At 40.1% G+C, this 19799-nt stretch overlaps 1 protein-coding gene across 1 annotated transcript in view; it reads right to left on the bottom strand.

The window, feature by feature from the left end:
* Nucleotides 1–19799, bottom strand: part of ASPH (aspartate beta-hydroxylase) — a 209831-nt gene that overhangs the window by 21601 nt on the left and 168431 nt on the right. Inside the window, exons 20-21 of the mRNA XM_065895024.1 lie at nt 18633–18722; nt 13676–13813 (exon numbers count right to left, since the gene is read on the bottom strand). Coding sequence (XP_065751096.1) covers nt 13676–13813; nt 18633–18722 — 228 coding nt within the window. The remainder of the gene's footprint in view (nt 1–13675; nt 13814–18632; nt 18723–19799) is intronic.

Here is a 19799-nt window from a genome sequence, read left to right on the forward strand (position 1 = left end):
CGTTTGCCTGAGTTGTTTTCTAGGCACTTGGAGTCAGCTGTGTCTAGTTCAAACCACTGACCCTAAAACTGGGCTTGTATAGGTGTCTGATGAATGACTGTTTGATGTTGAGGACCAAAACCTGCACACTCAGATCATGCTAAGTGCCTCCATTGTTATTTTATTTTATCTATTTATTTTGTTTTATTAAAAAAAATTTTTTTCTAGGCCATGCCATGCAGCATGTGGGATCTTAGTTCCCCGACCAGGGATTGAACCTGTGCCCCCTGCATCGGGAGCATGGAGTCTTAACCACTGGACCACCAGGGAAGTCCCTCCGTTTTTTTTTTTTTTTTTTTTTTTTTTTTTTTTTTTTTTTTGTGGTACACGGGCCTCTCACTGTTGCGGCCTCTCCCATTGCAGAGCACAGGCTCCGGACGCGCAGGCTCAGCGGCCATGGCTCACAGGCCCAGCCGCTCCGCGGTATGTGGGATCTTCCCGGTCCGGGGCACGAACCCATGTCCCCTGCATTGGCAGGCGGACTCCCAACCACTGCGCCACCAGGGAAGCCCGTCCCTCCGTTTTTACACATACATTCCATGAAGAAGCATGTAACTTAGAAACACCTTGGACAGACCACTGATTACCTCACCTTTTCCCTACATCCAATCACCTTTGCAAAAAATTCCGCTTTTTAGGAAATTCCAACATGAACTTGAAGGCTCACACAGAGCAGGCCATGCCAACATTTTTAAAGGTTTCATTTGACCTATTACTTCCTTGACCCTAAATTCATTCATTTCATGAAACTGAAAAGAGAAACTCATAGGGTTAGTATTTGAGTTGCTTGCCCAGAAGACAACAGCTTCTGATTCACGTTTCTTCTTCTGGCTACACAGGCTTTAGCAAACAGAGATTCGCTTGTTTTCACGGTGCCTCATGGCCTCGTACACCCGTCATCAGCGCTCGCCTCTCAGTTACACCTCAGCTATATTTGGCGCTCCAGCCATCTAGAGATGGACTTCCCAGTTTCAAGCCTCATCAATCCCAAACTGTGTGCCAGCTCTCCTTAACCCACACCCTCCCTCCAGTTCAGGGTCATTTCCTCCTGTTCCAGATATTCTGCTCACCCCGCTTGGATGGCACACTTTTCTCTTCCACATCAGATTAAGTCGTATTTTTAAAGGCTTCTCCTAACACTGATTTCTTGCGGAAAGCCTTTAGAGGAGCAGACTAATTCTTAACTATTTCCCTTACTATTTCCCTTCATTCAATTAAGACACATATTTTTTTAAAAGTCAAATATTACTACAAGTCTTATAATGAAAGCAGCAGTACCTTACTCAAGTTTTTCCCAGAGTTCAACCCCCAACTAATCCCTTTAAATATTTTTTTCTCATATCTGCCTGCTTCTATCTAAGTAATCTGTTTATATTGCTATCTCTTGATTTATTAATTCTAGACTTGATCTCATTTTCTGTCAGGGAAGGGAACAAGTTAACGATTTGTTGTCTTCTTTTCCCTCGTCTCCATCTAGCAGTTCAGCTCATGTCACAAACCTTTCATACATCTGGGTAAACTCACATCTGGGTTTTACTGAGTTGTAACAATTACTCTTCATGTCACATGCAGCATTTATAGATTCTGCCTCCTTTGCTTTGGCTTTATTCTGTAATGGCCTTATCATTATTTCTTCTTTATAGCCCTGCAAGAGTGCTGTAACATCTCTTATACTATTCTACGCTTTGCCAAAAACATCATGTAAGCTATTACTTTCTTTCTCTCTTTCTCCGAAGATAACCCTCCAGGAGCCACCTGCCTCACTCTGCTCTGAACTGGTCGGTGTCTGGGCTTTTGCCAGACAACTGTCATCAGGGAGCTTCTCCTGACCTCTGCCCAGTATGAGGCTCCCTAATTATTGGATTCTAATCTGGATAAAGGATTATCTGTGTTCTTGAGAAAGGACACACCACAGGTAAAACTGAATTTCTAAAAATGTCTGAAGCTATTCTTTTAAAAAAAAATTTATTGAAGTATTTACAATGTTGTATTAATTTCTTCTGTACAGCAAAGTGATTCAGTTATACGTGTGTATATATATATTCTTTTTCATATTCTTTTCCTTTGTGGTTTATCGCAAGATATTGAATACATTTCCCTGTGCTCTACCGTAGGACCTTGTTGTTTATCCACCCTATATATAATCTGCTAATCCCAAACTCCCGATCCATCCCTCCCCTATATCCCCTCCCCCTTGGCAACCACAAGTCTGTTTTCTGTGTCGTCTCTTTCTGTTTCGTATATATGTTCATTTGTGTTGTTTTATAGATTCCGCATATTAAGTGGTATCACATGGTATTGATCTTTGTCTTTCTGACTTATCTGAAGCTATTCTTACACTTGATTGAAGGCTTGACTATGTACAGAATTCTAGGTAGTAAATAATTTCTACATAGACTTTTGAAAGCATTGATCCATTCCGTTATATAACATTTAGTGCTGCTGTTGGGAAATCTGATGCCTTTCGGATTCTTTTTTTTCTCTTCCCCTCTAGAAGCTTTATAAAAGTCAATACAGTGTAGTGGTTAGGGGTGTAAAACATGGGAGCCAGGCTGCCTGGTTTGAAAATCTGACTGTGCCACTTATTAGCTGTGTGCTATCGGGCAAGTTACTTGACCACCCTGTGCCTTAGAGTCCTCACTTATAAAGAGCATAAAATACTACTACTTCCCTCAGGAGTCTATAAGAAGATTAAATGTGGTAAAAGTAACTGTGCTATATATGGATAGAGCTATGATGATAATGATGAGAATTTTAAGATCTTCTTTGCTGATTTTTTTTCTTTTTTTTTTTTTTGTGGTACGCGGGCCTCTCACCATTGTGGCCTCTCCCGCTGTGGAGCACAGGCTCCAGACGCACAGGCTCAGCACCCATGGCTCACGGGCCCAGCCGCTCTGCGGCATGTGGGATCTTCCCGGACTGGGGCACGAACCCATGTCCCCTGCATCGGCAGGCGGAGTCCCAACCACTGCGCCACCAGGGAAGCCCCAAATTTCCTTTTCTTATAAGGACACTAGTCATATTAGATTAGGGCCCACCCTAATGACCTCATTTTAACTTTACCTCTTTAAAGGCCCTATCTCCAAGTACCGTCATATTCAGAGGTACTAACGGGATTAGGAATTCAATATATAATTCTTGATGGGACACGAGTAACTTGTAACACTAATGCAGGTTCAGGTTAGAACTAGATCCAGCTAAGAAAGCAAATAGCAGATGGGAAGGGATCAGGAATCAAGTAAGTCTATAGCAGCAAAATAAAGCATAGTCATGGAAAAAGTCAGGAAGAGTTACGCTTTTAACATGTGAACAAACCATAATACAAGAATTCACAGAGCTCAGGTTAACATAAGCAAGATTAGGTAAGTAACTGTGTATGACTAGCTGTTAAGAAAAAGGGAATTGAGAAAATATAGACATTGGCAACTGAGAAGTCCCAGAGATGTGCGTGTACTTTGAAAGGTTCTGACTCTAAATTAAGAGAAGGCATGTGGTCGAAGACTATTCCAGGCCAAGTTTACGCATTCAATTGGAGTTAGAACGCATTGATAATAGTGGTGCGTTACTAAAATGTATACCATTTTTACCTAATTATCTAAGAACATGCTGGTTCTAGTTAATTATTTTAGGAATCATAGATCTGATTTTTTAAAGTCAGTTTACTTAAATCTTCGCTAAAACATGCCTATACTTTACACTGTGATGAGAAGACATGGGTGGCAGTGTCCCCTGCCTTAGAAAGAATATACCAGGTAGAGGGGCGTCCTCCTGAGTACTGAGCTGAAGTTATGAAATCCAAGCAAACACAACAGCGTGTGCAACGCTCTCACAGCAAGCTGATTTTAATAAAATCCCTAGGGAAATTAGTAGCATTGAAGGAGCAATCTCTTGCTGGTCCTAGTGCATTTTTTTTTTTTTTTTTTTTGTGGTACGCGGGCCTCTCACTGCTGTGGCCTCTCCCGTTGCAGAGCACAGGCTCCGGACGCGCAGGCTCGGCGGCCATGGCTCACGGGCCCAGCTGCCCCGCGGCATGTGGGATCCTCCCGGACAGGGGCACGAACCCGTGTCCCCTGCATCAGCAGGTGGACTCTCAACCACCGTGCCACCAGGGAAGCCCCCTAGTGCATTTTAATCAGACCTCTTGTTTTTCAAGTTTGAATATAAAAATAAAGGAAAACATCTGGCATTTCTTATCATGGAAATAAACAAGGACGAACCAAATGAGAAAAGCAAAGGCTATTTATTCAGACAAGCGAGGGAGTCTGCCACCATCACCAGCGTTTTGGCAGAGACGTGGGAAAACTTTGTAGTGAAAAAAGAGAAGGCTTCAGGGGTGCCCTGATTGGAGGCTGTTGGCCTGGGGAAGCTGTAGGCAGGCTGACTAGAAGCTGGGTGTCCTGGTGATTGGTTAGTGGAGCATATTGGACTTTCTCTGGTGGGTCCTAAGTTGGAAGCGGGGACAAAAACTAGGAAAGCTGTCAGTTATCAGTCAAGTGCTGGCCATGTGGGGCAGAATGTGATAGAAGTGATTGTTTAGCTTCCTGGATTGCCACTGGAGACAGTAATCTGGCCTCCTGCCAGTCTGATCTACAGTAGGCTGGCTTCCTGGTTTATTTATTGTAGAAAAGGGGTTCGTTTCCCTGGCAGGCTGCTGCAGATTGTAGGTCAAGGTTCTATCTTCATAAATGGCCTGGCCATTGCCGCTCAGTATATACAGTCTCTCGTATCCTGACTGAAGGGAAAGGACAGCATAAAGTACGAGGCACAGGGCAAGAGAAGAGTCTTGGAGGACTGAATTTTGCTCTTTCTAAAGAGTGGGAGAAAAGGGGTTTCTTCTCCTAGGAGAAAGGCAAAAAGATAGCCCAGATTGCCAGGAGAAGCAGCTAGCCTGAGGGCTTCAAGGACACAAGAGTGCAAAGGAGACCCACATTCCTGTACTCTAGCCCAGACTGGCAGGGACGCCAGCCAACATTCTCAGTCAGAGGAAGGTAAAAGGGGAAATAAAGTTCTGTCGTCCCTTCCCTGCTCTACCCATGGGGAACGGTGCAGCGGGCTAGATCAGGAGGGAGTAAAAACCCCAAAGCCCCTAATCTCAAGGGGCTGCAAGTCTGACAGAGACTTTCTGTTTATATATATAATAAACCACTTGATAAACAGATAAGCAAGTTATCTATAATGTGTATGTGCACATGTGTGTATGTATATTAAGATATAGATCATGACCTACTGAAACAGAGCAGGACCCTGTGGTCCTTGCCCCCCATGTCCTCCGCCTGCCTTTTGTCTGTGGAAAAACTTTAGCCAAAGAGTACGTTTAATCAGAGAAGTGAGAAAATGCAGAAGCAAAGAAAAGCAGTCAAACAGGACAAAACAATAACAGTTCAGTCAGGAAGCAAAGTCATGGACCTTTAATTCCTCCTCAAGGGCTACAGATAAGATTCTGAGCCCTATCCTGTGAGCTGTCTTGTAGATACTGAAACCCTCGGGTGGAAGAAATTAACTACACCATGAGCAGACTGTAGCAATGACATGAGCTGCCACAATTCCGAGAATTAGCCTCAAGGAAATGGGAACAAACCGACCTGGAACTGAAGAGTAACCGTACTTAAAACAATCGAGATGATGCTTGTCAGACGACCACGTGACCAATTTCAAGATGACTGTCAGAGCTGCCTGTGCTCTTTCTGCGCGCAGCCCCTCCCTGCACCTGTAAAAGCTCTTGCCCCCTGGCTGTCCTCTGGACAGGAGTCGGCTTCCACACACCTCGCCCTCTCCCAACCCCCATCCCCGCATGCCAGCTCTTGAGCGGTGAGCGGCCAGATCCCGCTTTTGGTAACACTGCTTTATCAAAAATTTTGGAACTGCAAATGGCATACTAACCTACAGATGCAGCTTGCAGTGTAGTGCCCGGGTCTGTAAGTCAAACACGGTACTGCAAGCTCCCGAGGTGGACCAGAGATAAAGGCAATTTTTAGGCATTTTTAAAAAACTGACAAATATTGAAAACTCATCAATTTTGCTTTGAGAAAGAAAATGACCTTTGAGTTTGAAATAATTCGAAGAATTTCTAATATTTCACCCTTTTGATATGTTGCTATAACTGGCATCTTAGACCCTCCTATAACCGTAGCAGAGTGTCAGCTCTTATTACGGGCTCACACTTAAACACACACAGGAACATCCATGATGGTGGTGTTTTGTTGTGTTTTGTTCTGTTTCTGCACCTTGTAGGAGAGGAGGAACTGAGGCAATTATTTTACATTTGGAGAGAAAGAAACCGAGGCCCAGATGGATGAAATGACTTCCTTAAGGTGTCAGAGCAGAGAGCAAAACTAACCTGCTTCTAAAGTTCACTTTTAAATCACATAACCGTCGAATTCTGTAAATTCTCTGGACTCTTGTTGTCATGTTTAGTGAAAGTATCATTGGAATCCAAAAGTCAAAAGTCTGATTTAGAAAAATAGGATTAAACTATACGTTATCTTAAGAAACTGCTTTCAGCACTTCTTTATAGTACGATACTTACTTTTCTATAAAATTGATAATCCTCTTACTTTATAGCTTAATTCCACTGTAAGTCTGACCTTTTTGCTTCTGCCTCAATCCAATTCATTTCAAAAGCAGTGCAGTGAAAATATTCAAATATTTACGAATGTTGAACCACGAACTCACTCCTGTATAAGTCCTATTTTTGTCCAGGTGGCATTATTCATACACAACAGGTTTCTTAATTAATAAAAGCCAGAGTCTGAGAGAAAATGCCAGGAGGAGTATCATTCAATCAATCATTCTTACGCACTGTGTCACAACACTGGCAAGTTTTACTGGGCACTTCTCCAACTGTAATAAAACTACCGTATGAGGAGGGAAAACTTATCAGCAATGCTATATGCTTCTATCAGAGCAAATGCTGTGAAAACCTCAGAAAAAGCATGCAAGAGTTTCCCTTTTTCCCAGTGATGAATGCAGAGTTAGGTAGCAGGGAAAAAAATAGAAAAGGGTTATTTTGAACTATGGTTTTCAGTTGCTATTGGCTGTTGTGCTCTCCATGTTACTACAGCGGTTTCAATGCATGCATGTTTACATCTAAATTAGCCATGGAATAATTTGGATCAAGAAGCTAATCTCAAAAAGAAGCAGAGCAAACTTCTTAACTATGATGGCTTTCCTCTCACTGGAAGAGATTTCTTTTCCTTTTTCTATTTATAACCTAGCAAAGACATTAATCTATTTTTGTTTCAATTTCTACGTTAAATATCCCCAAAACACTTAGGGTTTTCATATTTGTTATTTGGGCAAAAAAAGTACTCAATTTTAATGAACATATGCCTAAAAGAGAAAACTCTACTGGAATATTTTTCTCTAAATTTTTTTCATCGAGTTGCACAGCCTCTTAACACCCCCAGTGCACGGAATTTCCAAATTGCAAGCTACACAATAAGGGGAAACAATGACAATTCAACAAAATGGAAAAACACAGATGATAACATTTTACTGAACATTGTCCGGTGCCTTCAAGAAAATTGCACTCTACAGCTCACTGGAACATACAATGAAAATAATTTAAATGAAAATGTGCTATGCATGGCAGTTAATCATTACGTAAGGGCCAAATCTGGGTAAGTATTCTAATAGGACTTTGGCCAAACATGGCAGCTACCCCATCTAGAAGGTTTCCACCTTACAGTATGAATGCCTGGGTGATGATCCATGATCCATAACAGTCAAATCTGTAATTTGAAAATGGAAAAAAATCTTGATGTGCAAGTATGTGTCAGCTAAATGGTTCTGGGCCCTGGGTTCCTCACACAGAAAGTTCTGCCTTGTCATACTCACTACTGGTGAGTGGTCACCCGAAATTACTTTTTTTTAAAGTCATAACATATACAATATTAACATTACTGCAAATCCATGTAGTTAGTAAAGTAAAGCTAACTTTACAATCACAACCCACAGCTGTCACACACTCTGAGATTCTATGCTGCTGGGGACCCTGTGATTAACGCCCAGGACTTGCTTTTTTTCTTCTTAGATGAAGCAGAGCTTAAAACAGGCAGGGCTGAAATCAAGCCCAGAGAAATAGAATTTTGAAATAAAGATTTTAATAATTTTTTTTTTTTGTAGTACGCGGGCCTCTCACCGTTGTGGCCTCTCCCGCTGCGGAGCACAGGCTCCAGACATGCAGGGTCAGCGGCCACGGCTCACGGGCCCAGCCGCTCCGCGGCATGTGGGATCTTCCCGGACCGGGGCACAAACCCGTGTCCCCTGCATCAGCAGGCGACTCTCAACCACTGCGCCACCAGGGAAGCCCCCTGAAATAAAGATTTAATTGGCTAGAAGGAGAATAACACGAGACGTAAGAGCAGACCTCAGTAGTTTTGAGGGCGTAGTGAGGTACCAGTGAGGGCACGGACTCGAGCATAAGAAGGCCTCAGTTCCAGTCACAGCCCTCACCTATTAAATATAGGGCCTTGGGCAAATCTTAGTTTCTCTAATCCTTACTTACTCAAACATAAGTGGGTACAAGGGCAGCTATCCTGAAGAGTTGTTGTAAAGAAGAGAAGCATTATATACAGAAATGCTCAGCACAATGATTACAAGTAGGCATTTAACACACGAGGGCTGTTATGTTATTATTTCAATAATACAGAAAAGTTCAAAATGTGCTTTCCGACTAATTTTTTAGAAACTAGAAAATACTTTCCTATGAAAACAAGGTAACACATAAATTAAAATTATAAATGATAACAGTAACTAATGTTTATTGAGCACTTCCTACCTACTCATTAAATAAACAGCCATGGAACAAGCACTGTTGCCACAGGCACTTTGCAGATAATGAAACAGAAGCATGAAGAAGTGTTGCTCAATGTCACATGGCTATTAAGGAATGAGACCAAAAATTCAAAACCAGGCAGTGTGGCTACAGAGTCAATGCTCTAAACTGCTTCACTGTATTGCCATCCACAGCCGAATGGATAAAGAGGATGTGGTATATATATATATATATATAAAATGGAATATTACTCAGCCGTAAAAAAGAATGAAATTCTGCCATCTGCAGCAACGTGCATGGACCTAGAGAGTATTATGCATAGTGAAATAAGTCAGAGAAAGATAAATACTCTATGTTATCACTTACATGTGGAAAATAAAGCAAACAAATGAATCTAACAAAACAGAAACAGACTCACAGATACAGAAAACAAACTAGTGGTTACTGGGGGGGAGAGGGGAAGGAGGAGGGGCAAGATAGGGGTATGGGATTAAGAGATACAAACCACTATGTATAAAACAGATAAGTAACAAGGATATACTCTATAGCACAGGGAGTTATAGCCATTATCTTGTAATAACTTCTAAGGGAGTACAAACTGTAAAAATACTGAATCATGATGTTATATACCTGAAACTAACATAATATTGTAAATCAATTATACTTTAGTGAAAAACCAAACGAAACAGACAAACCAACAAAACCCGGCAATATGGCTATGGAGCATATGCTCTAACCTGCCTCACTGATGGTGAAGTTAGGTGTTCTTCATCAACCCCCAGAAACCTGTTTAGTTTTCAACATACTTGAACCACAACATATATATCACAGTTTCCCAATTTTTAACAGATTTATTGAGACATAACTCACATACCATAAAATTCACTCCATTAACTTTTTACAATTCAGTGGTTTTTAGTGCATTCACAGACTTGTGAGCCATCGACACTATCTAATTTTAGAACATTTTCATCACACCAAAAAGTAACTCCTTACTCACGAGCAGTTGCTCACCCTCAGGCCCTCTCCTCAGTCCCTGGCTCTCACCCCTTCCTCTCTCTGTTGATTTGCCTCCCAGACAGTTCATATAGATAGAATCATGTAACACGTGGTTCATCCATGCTGTACCATGGACCTTGGCACTTCTTCCTTTTTTATTGCCATTGTGTAATACACTACATTTTGTTTATTCTTTCATTCATCATTTAGATGGACCTTTGGGTGACTGGCCACTTTTTTTCTATTATGAATAATGCTACTAAGAACATTCAGGGACGTATTTTTGTGTGAACATATGTTTGCATTTCTCTTGGGGATACACCTAGGAGAAGAACTGCTGGGCCTTAACTCTGTGTTTAACATTTTGAGGAACTGCCAAATCGTTTTCCAAAGTGGCTGCACCCCTCTGCCTCCCCACCAGCAAAGTTCCAGGGTTCCAGTCTCTCCACATACTTGCTACCACTTGTTAATGTTCATCTTTTTTGTTGCAGCCATCCCAGTGAGGGTTAATGCTATCATATTGTGGTTTTGATTTGCATTTCCCTAATGACAAATGTCATCGATCACCTTTACATAGGCTTCTCGGCCATTCATTAACTTCTTTGAATAAGTGTTCAAATCTTTCCCCATTTTTTAACTGAGTTATCTGTCTCTATATTGAGTTATCAGAGTTCTTATTATATTCAGAGTTCTTATTATATCATATATATATATATGTTAGATATATGACTTGCAAATATTACCTCTCATTCTATGGATTTTACTTTCACTTTATTGATCATGTCCTTCAAAGCACAAAAGTTTAAGTTTCGATGAAATCTAATTTATTTTGTCTTTTGTCACTTGTACTTTCAGTGTCACACCCAAGAAAACCATTGCCTAACTCAATAATGTTATGAACACTTCTATGGTTTCTTCTACAAGTTTTATAGTTTTAGCTCTTACATTTAGGTCTATATCCATTTTGAGTTTGTTTTTATGTATAGTATGAGGTAGCTTTATTTTTTTGCATTTGGATATCCAATTGTCCCAGGACCACCTGTGAAAAAGACAGTTCTTTCCCCTTTGCATTGTCTTGGCACCTTTGTCAAAAATCAATTAATCATAAATGTAAGGGTTTATTTCTGTACTTTCAATTCTTATTCCACTGATCTATATGTCTATCCTTATGGAACTATCACACTGTCTTGATTACTTTAATTTGTATGTAGTAAGTTTTGAAACTGGCAAGTCTAAGTTCTCTAATTTTGTTCTTTCTCAAAATTGTTTTGGCTATCGGTCCCTTGTGTTTTCATACGAATTTTAGGATCCGTTTGTCAATTTCCATAAAAGAAAAAAAAGCCATGTGGAATTCTGATAGAGATTGTGTTGAAAGTTTAGATCAACTTGGGAAATATTGCTATCTTAATATCAAGTTTTCTGGTCCATAAACATGGAATGTGTTTCCATTTCTTCAGAGGTTTGAAATTTCCTCCAATACAATTTCATAGTTTTCAGTGTACATCCTGCACTTTGTAAGATTTATTCTTAAGTATCTTTTAAGAGTTGGATGATGACCCCCAAATTTACATGTTGAATCTTACTCCCCCAGTACCTCAGGATGTGACCCTTTTTGGAGATAGGGTCTTCACAGATGTAATAAAGTTAAAATTAAGACATTAGGGTGGGCCCTAATCCAATATGACTGGTGTCTTTTACAAAGGGTGTCCTTTATAAAAAGGGAAAATTCAGAGACAGATACACAAACAGGGACAATGCCATGTGAAGATGATGGCAGAAATTTATAGGTCACAACTCCAAAGGTTGCCAGAAAACCACCAGAAGCTAGGAGAGAGGGATGGAACAGATTCTCTTACAGCCCCTGGAAGGAAGCAACCCAGCTGACACCTTGATCTTGGAATTATAGCCTCCAGAACTGTGAGACAATTAGTTTGTGATACTTTGCTACTGAAGGTATATCAAGCTAATACAGTATCTTATATTCTTTTTTGAAGCTACTGCAAATGGAATTGTTTTCTTAATTTCATTTTGGGAGTGGGTTTTTTTTTTTTTTTTTTTTGCTAGTGTAAAGAAATACAATTGATTTTTGTATTCTGATCTTATAATAAAATATAGAATAAACGTGGTCTAGGAAGACTCACTTAATATACGTTTATTGAAACCTCATTGAAAATTTCTTTTCCCCAGTAAACCAAATTGATCAGTGAAGTCTTATAGGTCTTAAAGAACTAGATGTTCTTTAACAAAAAAAATATGAAAAATGTAAAAATATACTTAAAGGTAGAGAAAAGAGTATAAGAAACCTCTATATATCCATCACCTAGATTCCAAAATTATCAATATTTTGTCACTCTTGCTTTTCCCTTCTCACCTCTCTCCGATGAGTGAATGTAGCTATACTGCCTGGTGGGACAAACAGCCCACGAGTTTTGCCCCTGGGTAACCCTACCCCACCTGAATGAGAGTGAACTGAGAGGAGGCATTTGCTAGACTAGTACAGCTGCCTGCAATCCAGACCAGCACAGTGGCCAAACTTAATGTCCTTTCCAAGGATGGAAAAGTTAGGGTATAAATGAAGAAAAGGAGAAATAATAGCTGAAGGTAAGAGGATGAATAAATAGGGTATGTAATGAGGGAAATCCAATATTACATTAACACCTCGAAGAGGCTCAGGGCAAGATATTGTCTCTTAGCTCAGCTACACCAGATGTCTGAAAGGGTAAAGCCATATGTTGCCAAGACCACTCCTACTTTTGGAACTTATGAGATCTAACGGAGGCCTGCCAACCTGAGTGGCCTCGCCCTGGGAGGTACTTTCATATAATGTGAGAATGGACTGGACTCATTATTATTAATGACTGAATGAGATCTAGTAATGTGCCCACGTCTGTTAACTGTTAGGATTCTTTTGTTAGAAGGGATCTGTGCTCAAAACCCAGAGGGTAGCTTCGGATAATATAAGAAATATATCTGGTCTTTGTTTCCAGTTCCCTCCCAAAACCCATGAAATTTCCTGAATAACTGGAGTGACTTCTGTCATTCATAAGGACCCCTTTTGAGCACACCTGAATTTATGCTAATAAAACAACTTAGCATGGGGCCCCAGATAGCCTCCGGATGGGGCTGGTCACCAGAAAGACCAGGTGATTAGAAGGCTGGAACTTCCAGCCCACCCACCACTGGGAATGGACATGGGTGTTGCAGATTAAGCTCTATAAACCTCTTGAACCACAAGATTTGATGTGCTTTTGGGTGGGTGCGCTTGTCCACAGGCCAGGAGGCTGTGCACCCCAGTTCCATGAGGACAGGAGCTCCTGCACTCAGGACGCTTCTGGACTTATGGGTGAAAGAGTGGTGAGAACCCTCCTGTCTTCCATTAGGCCAGACACCAAAGAGATTTGTAAAAATACACGACAATTCCCATCTTCTTACTTCACTTTTTTTGCTTTGAAAATGTATTTTTTAAACTTATTGATGTTAACATGTAATGGAGTTATTATTTTATTTTCATAGAAGTCATTTAAAAGATTAAATTTCCTTTCAGTTTTAATTTCTAAAAATTATATTGATACATATAATCCCCCAACACACACACACAAAACTCCTTGGGGTGCTCAGTAAGTTTTAAGAGTGCAAAGGGGTCCTAAAGCCAAAATATTTGAGATCTGTTCTTCAACAAATTTCTTTCTTCACCATCTCACCTAAACTCTTGGCTGATGGGATGAAGATCCTTTTTGCCATATTTTCTGCAAATGCCACTGGAAAGAAAATCTATCTCCTCCCTGACATTCCTTTCCATGAGAAGCCGTCTTTGAATTTAGAGGACAAGACAGACAAGGACTCGACAAAGTTAACACTCACCTTCACTAATTCCGTGTAGCCCGTTTCCTTGGGGGTCCACCACGGCTGGGCTTTCAGTCCATGAACGTTGTAGAGTGAGCGCTGCCACACAGATGCAAAGTGGCCCCTCTGGTGCCCAAGCTCGTACCACTTATATGCCTGGAAGAGTTCAGAAAGACTGAACTCGAAACGAAGCAGTTTCACTAATTTTACAATTAAAGTCCCTAAAAACAAGGTCTGACTTTTAAATAAAGAGCTTGCTAGTCAGGTGCCCAAATCTGTTACACTGGCAAAAATACTGTTATTTGATTGGGTCTCTGATTATGACCTATTATTTTAAATAAATGTGTGTTTTTTATTTTCACTCCTAGGCTGAAAGCTCTCTGAACACAGGACTCCACTGCACTCACTGGTCTCCCCGGAGTGTCCGGCAGAATCTAGGACTTTGCTGAGTGGATAAATCATTTAAGACACAAAAGGGGACTATGTTTATATTTTAGCTTTCATTTCTTAAAGTCTGTGTTTCCTTTCAAAGGAAAGGAGCAGGAGTTTCATCATTTCTTCACAGATATCTGCATTTACTGAATTGGGATGTTAAGAAGGACAGCAACTTCCTTGTTTTGTTTTTTTGGCCACGCCTGGTGGCATGCTGGATCTTAGTTCCCTGACCAGGGATTGAATCCGTGCCCCGTGCAGTGGAAGCGGGGAGTCCTAACCACTGCACCACCAGGGAATTCCCGGACAGCAACATGAACAGTCTTCTCACGTCCACATGAAGAAGGCTGCCCCAATGTAACGAAGTATAAATCCTCCATTAAAGAAGCAGACCGAAAGAAAATATTATTCTGAGTTAGCAGTAAATAGAGTGATAGCCCACGTTAGATTTTTTCAGAAGGGAATTTTTGTTCCTAGTATTTTTTCTTCCTGCCATAAGGGATAACATTTGCGGTTGCAGGCTAGCTGTAACATGATACACCTTGCCTCCAAGAAGAATAGCTAGCCTTTTCAGGGACAGCTGGCTGCAGTCTGCAGCTCCACACGTACCCTTCAAAGGATGCCCGAACCACGTCCTCTCCCAGGGGCCCTCCCCACATGCCTCCTGCACCGTGCTCACCCCATTGTCTTTAGACTGGAAGACGGTTCTAGAAGAGTGCCTAATGGTATCGCCTCCATTATTTTAATTCTGATCTAAAGATTACTTTTGAAGAGTGATTTCAAATACATATTTTGATCAATGAAAACAGGCAGTTAATATCAGGCAGAGTAAGAAGATAGAAGAATATCTTCATAAAACCTCATCTTACTTTAGATGTAAGAAATAATAACTTTTAAGTCTCTTAAAATTCATAAGTCAAAAAATTTCCTTCGTTAGAAAAATCAAGTGTGATAGCAGAACCACTCCTATTTTCAGTAACACTTTTCAGCTTACTACTAGCTTGTGCATGCGTAATTTCATTTGCTCTTTCCAATAACCCCAAATAGCTCCATTTTACAAATGCTCGATCTGAGATTTAAAAAGACTAAATATGTTGAATTATCACCCAGGGCAATTTATTGGCAATTTATTCCTCTTTCCTTCTATCTTTGTATCATTAAAAGAAACACAAAACTATCACAAGGGATCTTCTTAATTATCTTTCTCAATAATATCTCAAATTAAGAATGTATATACTAATCACTTATATGTTTTCCTTGAAATACATGTAAGTGGTAACCATAAAGTAATTTCTTTAAAAACGGCTCACGGTTCATTGATTTCAAAAAATATAGCATTTTACCTTTGAAATTAAATTGACTATTTCAGTTATTTTTGTCCAATTTAAATTTAGGATTTTGTTCCCTATAATTTTCAGTATTAAACAACATTATTAATTACAACAGATGATTTTTGGAAACTCTTACAGTCCATTAGATTTTTAATCATCAGCAATTCATTTTAAGGACTGGGCATATTGTTAGAGTAGTGAGAAAAATTCTTATAGGAAAATATATTATTATCATATTATATTAATATACATATTATAGAAAAACTTATAACTCTAGTTCAGGAGTTACAAGTCTTAGATTTCAGTCTTGGCCTTAACACTCACCAGGCTGAATGTCTGGGCAAGAGACTTTGCTTACGGGGGCATGTTTAACTGCCCATAAGAGCTTTTCTGACACTCAAAGTGCATCAAACAGGGCCCTTGGTTTTATACCCTCTGCCATTTAACTTTTAGAGAAACAAAACTGTGAAATGATATATTCAAAATTTTAAAAAATCATCTTCAATGATACCTTCAATTATATAGGGGACCCAATGAGTTCAGCCAGACTGCTTTTTTTTTTTTAAACAGCTAGACTACCTCACAATAAAAGTTGCTAGAAAATCCATGATCAAGTTTTTAGAATCCTCTGAAAATGTCCTCTTTACAGAAATACTAAAATAGACAGAAAGCATACCTGGGTACCTTGTTAAATATGGTCTATATCAATGTCTACTATACTTCAAATTAATGCCAGGTATAGTTTACACACACACACACACACACTCACTACATAGCTACGTAGAACTACATAGAAATAGTATGTCAAGAGAGTCTAACTCAGCAAAGCCCAGGCCACGTTTGGGGCCCGTGGAACGTGACCCCAGCCGGAGCCTGTTCTGCCTGGAGCGTGGTGCACAGTGGGACATGGGACACACACTTGTGATGAGAACAGGTGGTTCAACTGGCCTGGGAGAACCATGAACGCCATCGTTTGGGAAGAGGGCTTTATTTCTATTTTGCACCATGGGGTTCTTGAGCCCAAGATGCCTGGAAGAAAGTAAGACTAAATCAGGAAATGACAGCCAGGTTCTCGCAGCCATCACAGAGGTGGACGGTAACAAAGGCTGGAATTAGAACACCGACCAAGCAAGAGGGAAGATGAGATGGACGCCAGACCTCCGAAGAAGCTGACTGACCTGACCGGACTGGAGTGAGGAGGGGGCTTGTCACAGGAAAGGGCGGAGCTAAGCTGATTCAAGTCTGGATCCTGGGAGCTGGCAATACCATCCAATGAGAGCCAGAACCCAGGAAGAAACGTCGTTTAGAGGAGAACAAGTGAGTTGTCACTGCGGCATCGTGTGGAGAAACTAGGCAGGCAGTAGATTGTGGACTTTGAGTAGGAGACGGGAGCTCGAATGTGGATTTGGGAGTTACAGAAATTCTGGGAAAAGCTGAGGCTGAATTGCTACAAGAGTATCACGATTGGTCTTTCTCCCACTTCCTGCCCATACGAAATGATCCCGTGAGAAAAGTCAAAACTACTTTATTGTCAGCTTCTGCAGCACAGAGGCTGTGGGTTTGCTTCTCTTTTCATGCCTGGAGCAGAGCTTAAGAGCATGAAGGAGGGTTGCTTCCCGGTATGAAAACTCAAGAGCACGAGAGTCAACTCAGACTCAACATCTAATATGGAGAATATGCTAACGTGGGATTTCTATAGGCTTGTTTCTCCTATAAGGATGAATCTTTGTGAGCATTTAAATTCAAGAACTGTGCTGTTCTTTGCATCTTAATGATAATTAAGCTGATAGAACAATCCCATAGGTTCAAATCCCAAGCCCCTAACAATGTGTAGTAGTGAATTCTTTGCCCTTGAAGTAAGGGCTGTTTTCATCTAAGATGTGAGAATAAATCACAGACTTCTTTTATCTGCCTTTGTCCTGGACCATGAGATGTTAAAAGGTAAATTAATTAGTGACAATTACATTTATAGCAATCACATATGGACACTTATCAAGTGTTAGATACTGTAGCAAAATCTTTCTTATCGCTCTCATTCAAAGGAGGTACCAGGCATTTACATCTTAAAAGAATGAAGGAACACAAAAGTGCGTACTGATCAGCAATTTCTTCTCCCTTCTTTCTCCTTGCCTCTCATTTCTCATTCTATTCCAGTTGATTGACTGGTAGGTCAGAGGGGGGAAGGTATAGATACACAGAAATGTATAAAGAAAACAGTGTCAATTATACAAATTTCTGTTACCCGAAATTGGTTCCTGTCACTAGCCGGCAATTACCCCATCACAAAACCCCTTGCTCCAACGAACCCTCAATTGTCCAAATGGTCCCATGTTCTTATTAATTTTAGAAACCCGAAGCTATGTTATCCTTAGATGTCACTTTATTACATATATGGAATGCATGGTTACAAAAAGCCAAGGACTCACTACAGCCTTTGATCCCCGACTCTAAGGACAGCCCAGCCTAGAGCCATGCGATGGTGAAGGACAGCCCAGCAATGGTGTGTGAACCACAGTGGATGGTGAGAGTTTGGGAATTTACATTGTATGATGTCATGATTAATGACCAAATGTTATGTTTAAAGAAGCTGACACTGTACTCAGAAAAAAAGGAATAATCACAAAGAAAACATGTGATTTGCTTTAGCTGCTATATTTCCTGTGTCAATAGCAGTCATTATTATAGCTATAGGTATTCATCTTCAACTTGGCATTAAATATTTTGGAAGGTAAATTACACAATTAACTACCTGGTTCAGTGTGCTTAGGAATCAGCTGAATAAAGACTTCATTCTAAAAATAACTACTTTTTAAATTCCAAAATAAAATAAAAATAAATCTAGGCAAACTGTAAAATTATCTCAAAAATATTTTCAATATTTCAAACACATCTCTTCATTTCATAATTTTAAAAATATTTTTTCAAGGCAATATCTATCTCTAGATACACGCACAGACATACACACAGGCACACTAATTTACAGGCTACTCACGATTATTCAGATACTTTCTTGAAAGAAATTATAAAAGTCAAATCCCAAAAATTCTTTATAGGATTTAGTAAGAACTGTCAGGTTGTTACAAAAAGTTTAAATCACCACCTTCAAAAGTTTATGCGTAACACATTTTTTTCAATTGTAACTCTCTCATAGAAATACTTTCCCCCTCCTCTATCTTCCGTTAAAGAGAACAAAAAGTTCACGAACGCATTACCTCTTTGTTTCCAACTCTTTGCATGGCATCCCCCAGGTGGAAATAAAATCGCCCATCATCAGTGCCAGGATCCCCAGATTCTATTCCTTCCTGTAGAAAGGACAGTGCCAGTATTTATGAAAGAATTAAATACCAGATTTAATTCATTGACTGACTTAATGTTTTCTAAGAATCAGAAAATCACCTCAATATTAAAGTTTGGCAGTTAGGTTACTGGTCAACATTTACAATGCAAAGCCAAAAGGAGGTGATAAATTCCAACCTAACAATATATTCATCATCAATTAACAGTGGAATACCCCACAAAATCAGTCTGAGGCTTGGGGAACTGTCTCTGCAGGCGCAATCGTATTTCAATCTCTCAAAGAATTTCTTTGTCCGAGTTTCTATCACATTTATTTTGCTCTCCAAATCTGACCATATGTCATCTAGAGGCTTTTTTATCCCTGAACCAAAATGGTTAGTTGCTCATAGATGTCTGAAATGATAGAGACCCAACAGCAAATAATATTTTTTTTCCACTCAAAACAAATGTGTCCTCACTTTTCAATGAAATCTTTGACAGAACATACAACAGGATTAAAGCCAGTTGGAATCTTTAATTTTATTAAACACCTCCTATCCTAAAACACTCAGCTGATTTCCATCCCCACTGTCCACAAAAGAACTGAAATTTAAATTTATGTAAAAATCAGAAAGAGAGAAAATATTAAAGCAAGAGAATGAATTTAGAAAAGTAAAAGAAGGATGAAGATACAACGTATTTGAATGTCTACAAAACTGCATCTTTGAGGCCTCTTCACAAGGAGCCCGTTATCTTTTACTCAGAAGAAATTTTATTTGCATAACGTTGGAAAATAGCACGGAACAGAAGCATCACTCATGAGAGGAGAGCTGTGATCTCGGCTCCTGACTGACTGACATTCAAATAAACGCCCTTTTGCTCATTAACTAACCAACCCTGCCCTCCACTTCCTCACCTCTGAGCCAGGAGAGTACTTATTATATGAAAGGAAATCTAAGGGGAACACTTTAAATCAGAAAAACCCACATGCCCACAGGGTTATGGTAGGGAACAGGCAGGTTGCAGAGGCCCAGTGACAGCCAAGACCGACTGAGGGGTGCATGCCCACCTCAAGGGGATACCATTGCTCAGCTCCTGTGCTG

This window comes from Phocoena phocoena, chromosome 17 (assembly GCF_963924675.1).
Source record: "Phocoena phocoena chromosome 17, mPhoPho1.1, whole genome shotgun sequence".
Taxonomy (NCBI): domain Eukaryota; kingdom Metazoa; phylum Chordata; class Mammalia; order Artiodactyla; family Phocoenidae; genus Phocoena; species Phocoena phocoena.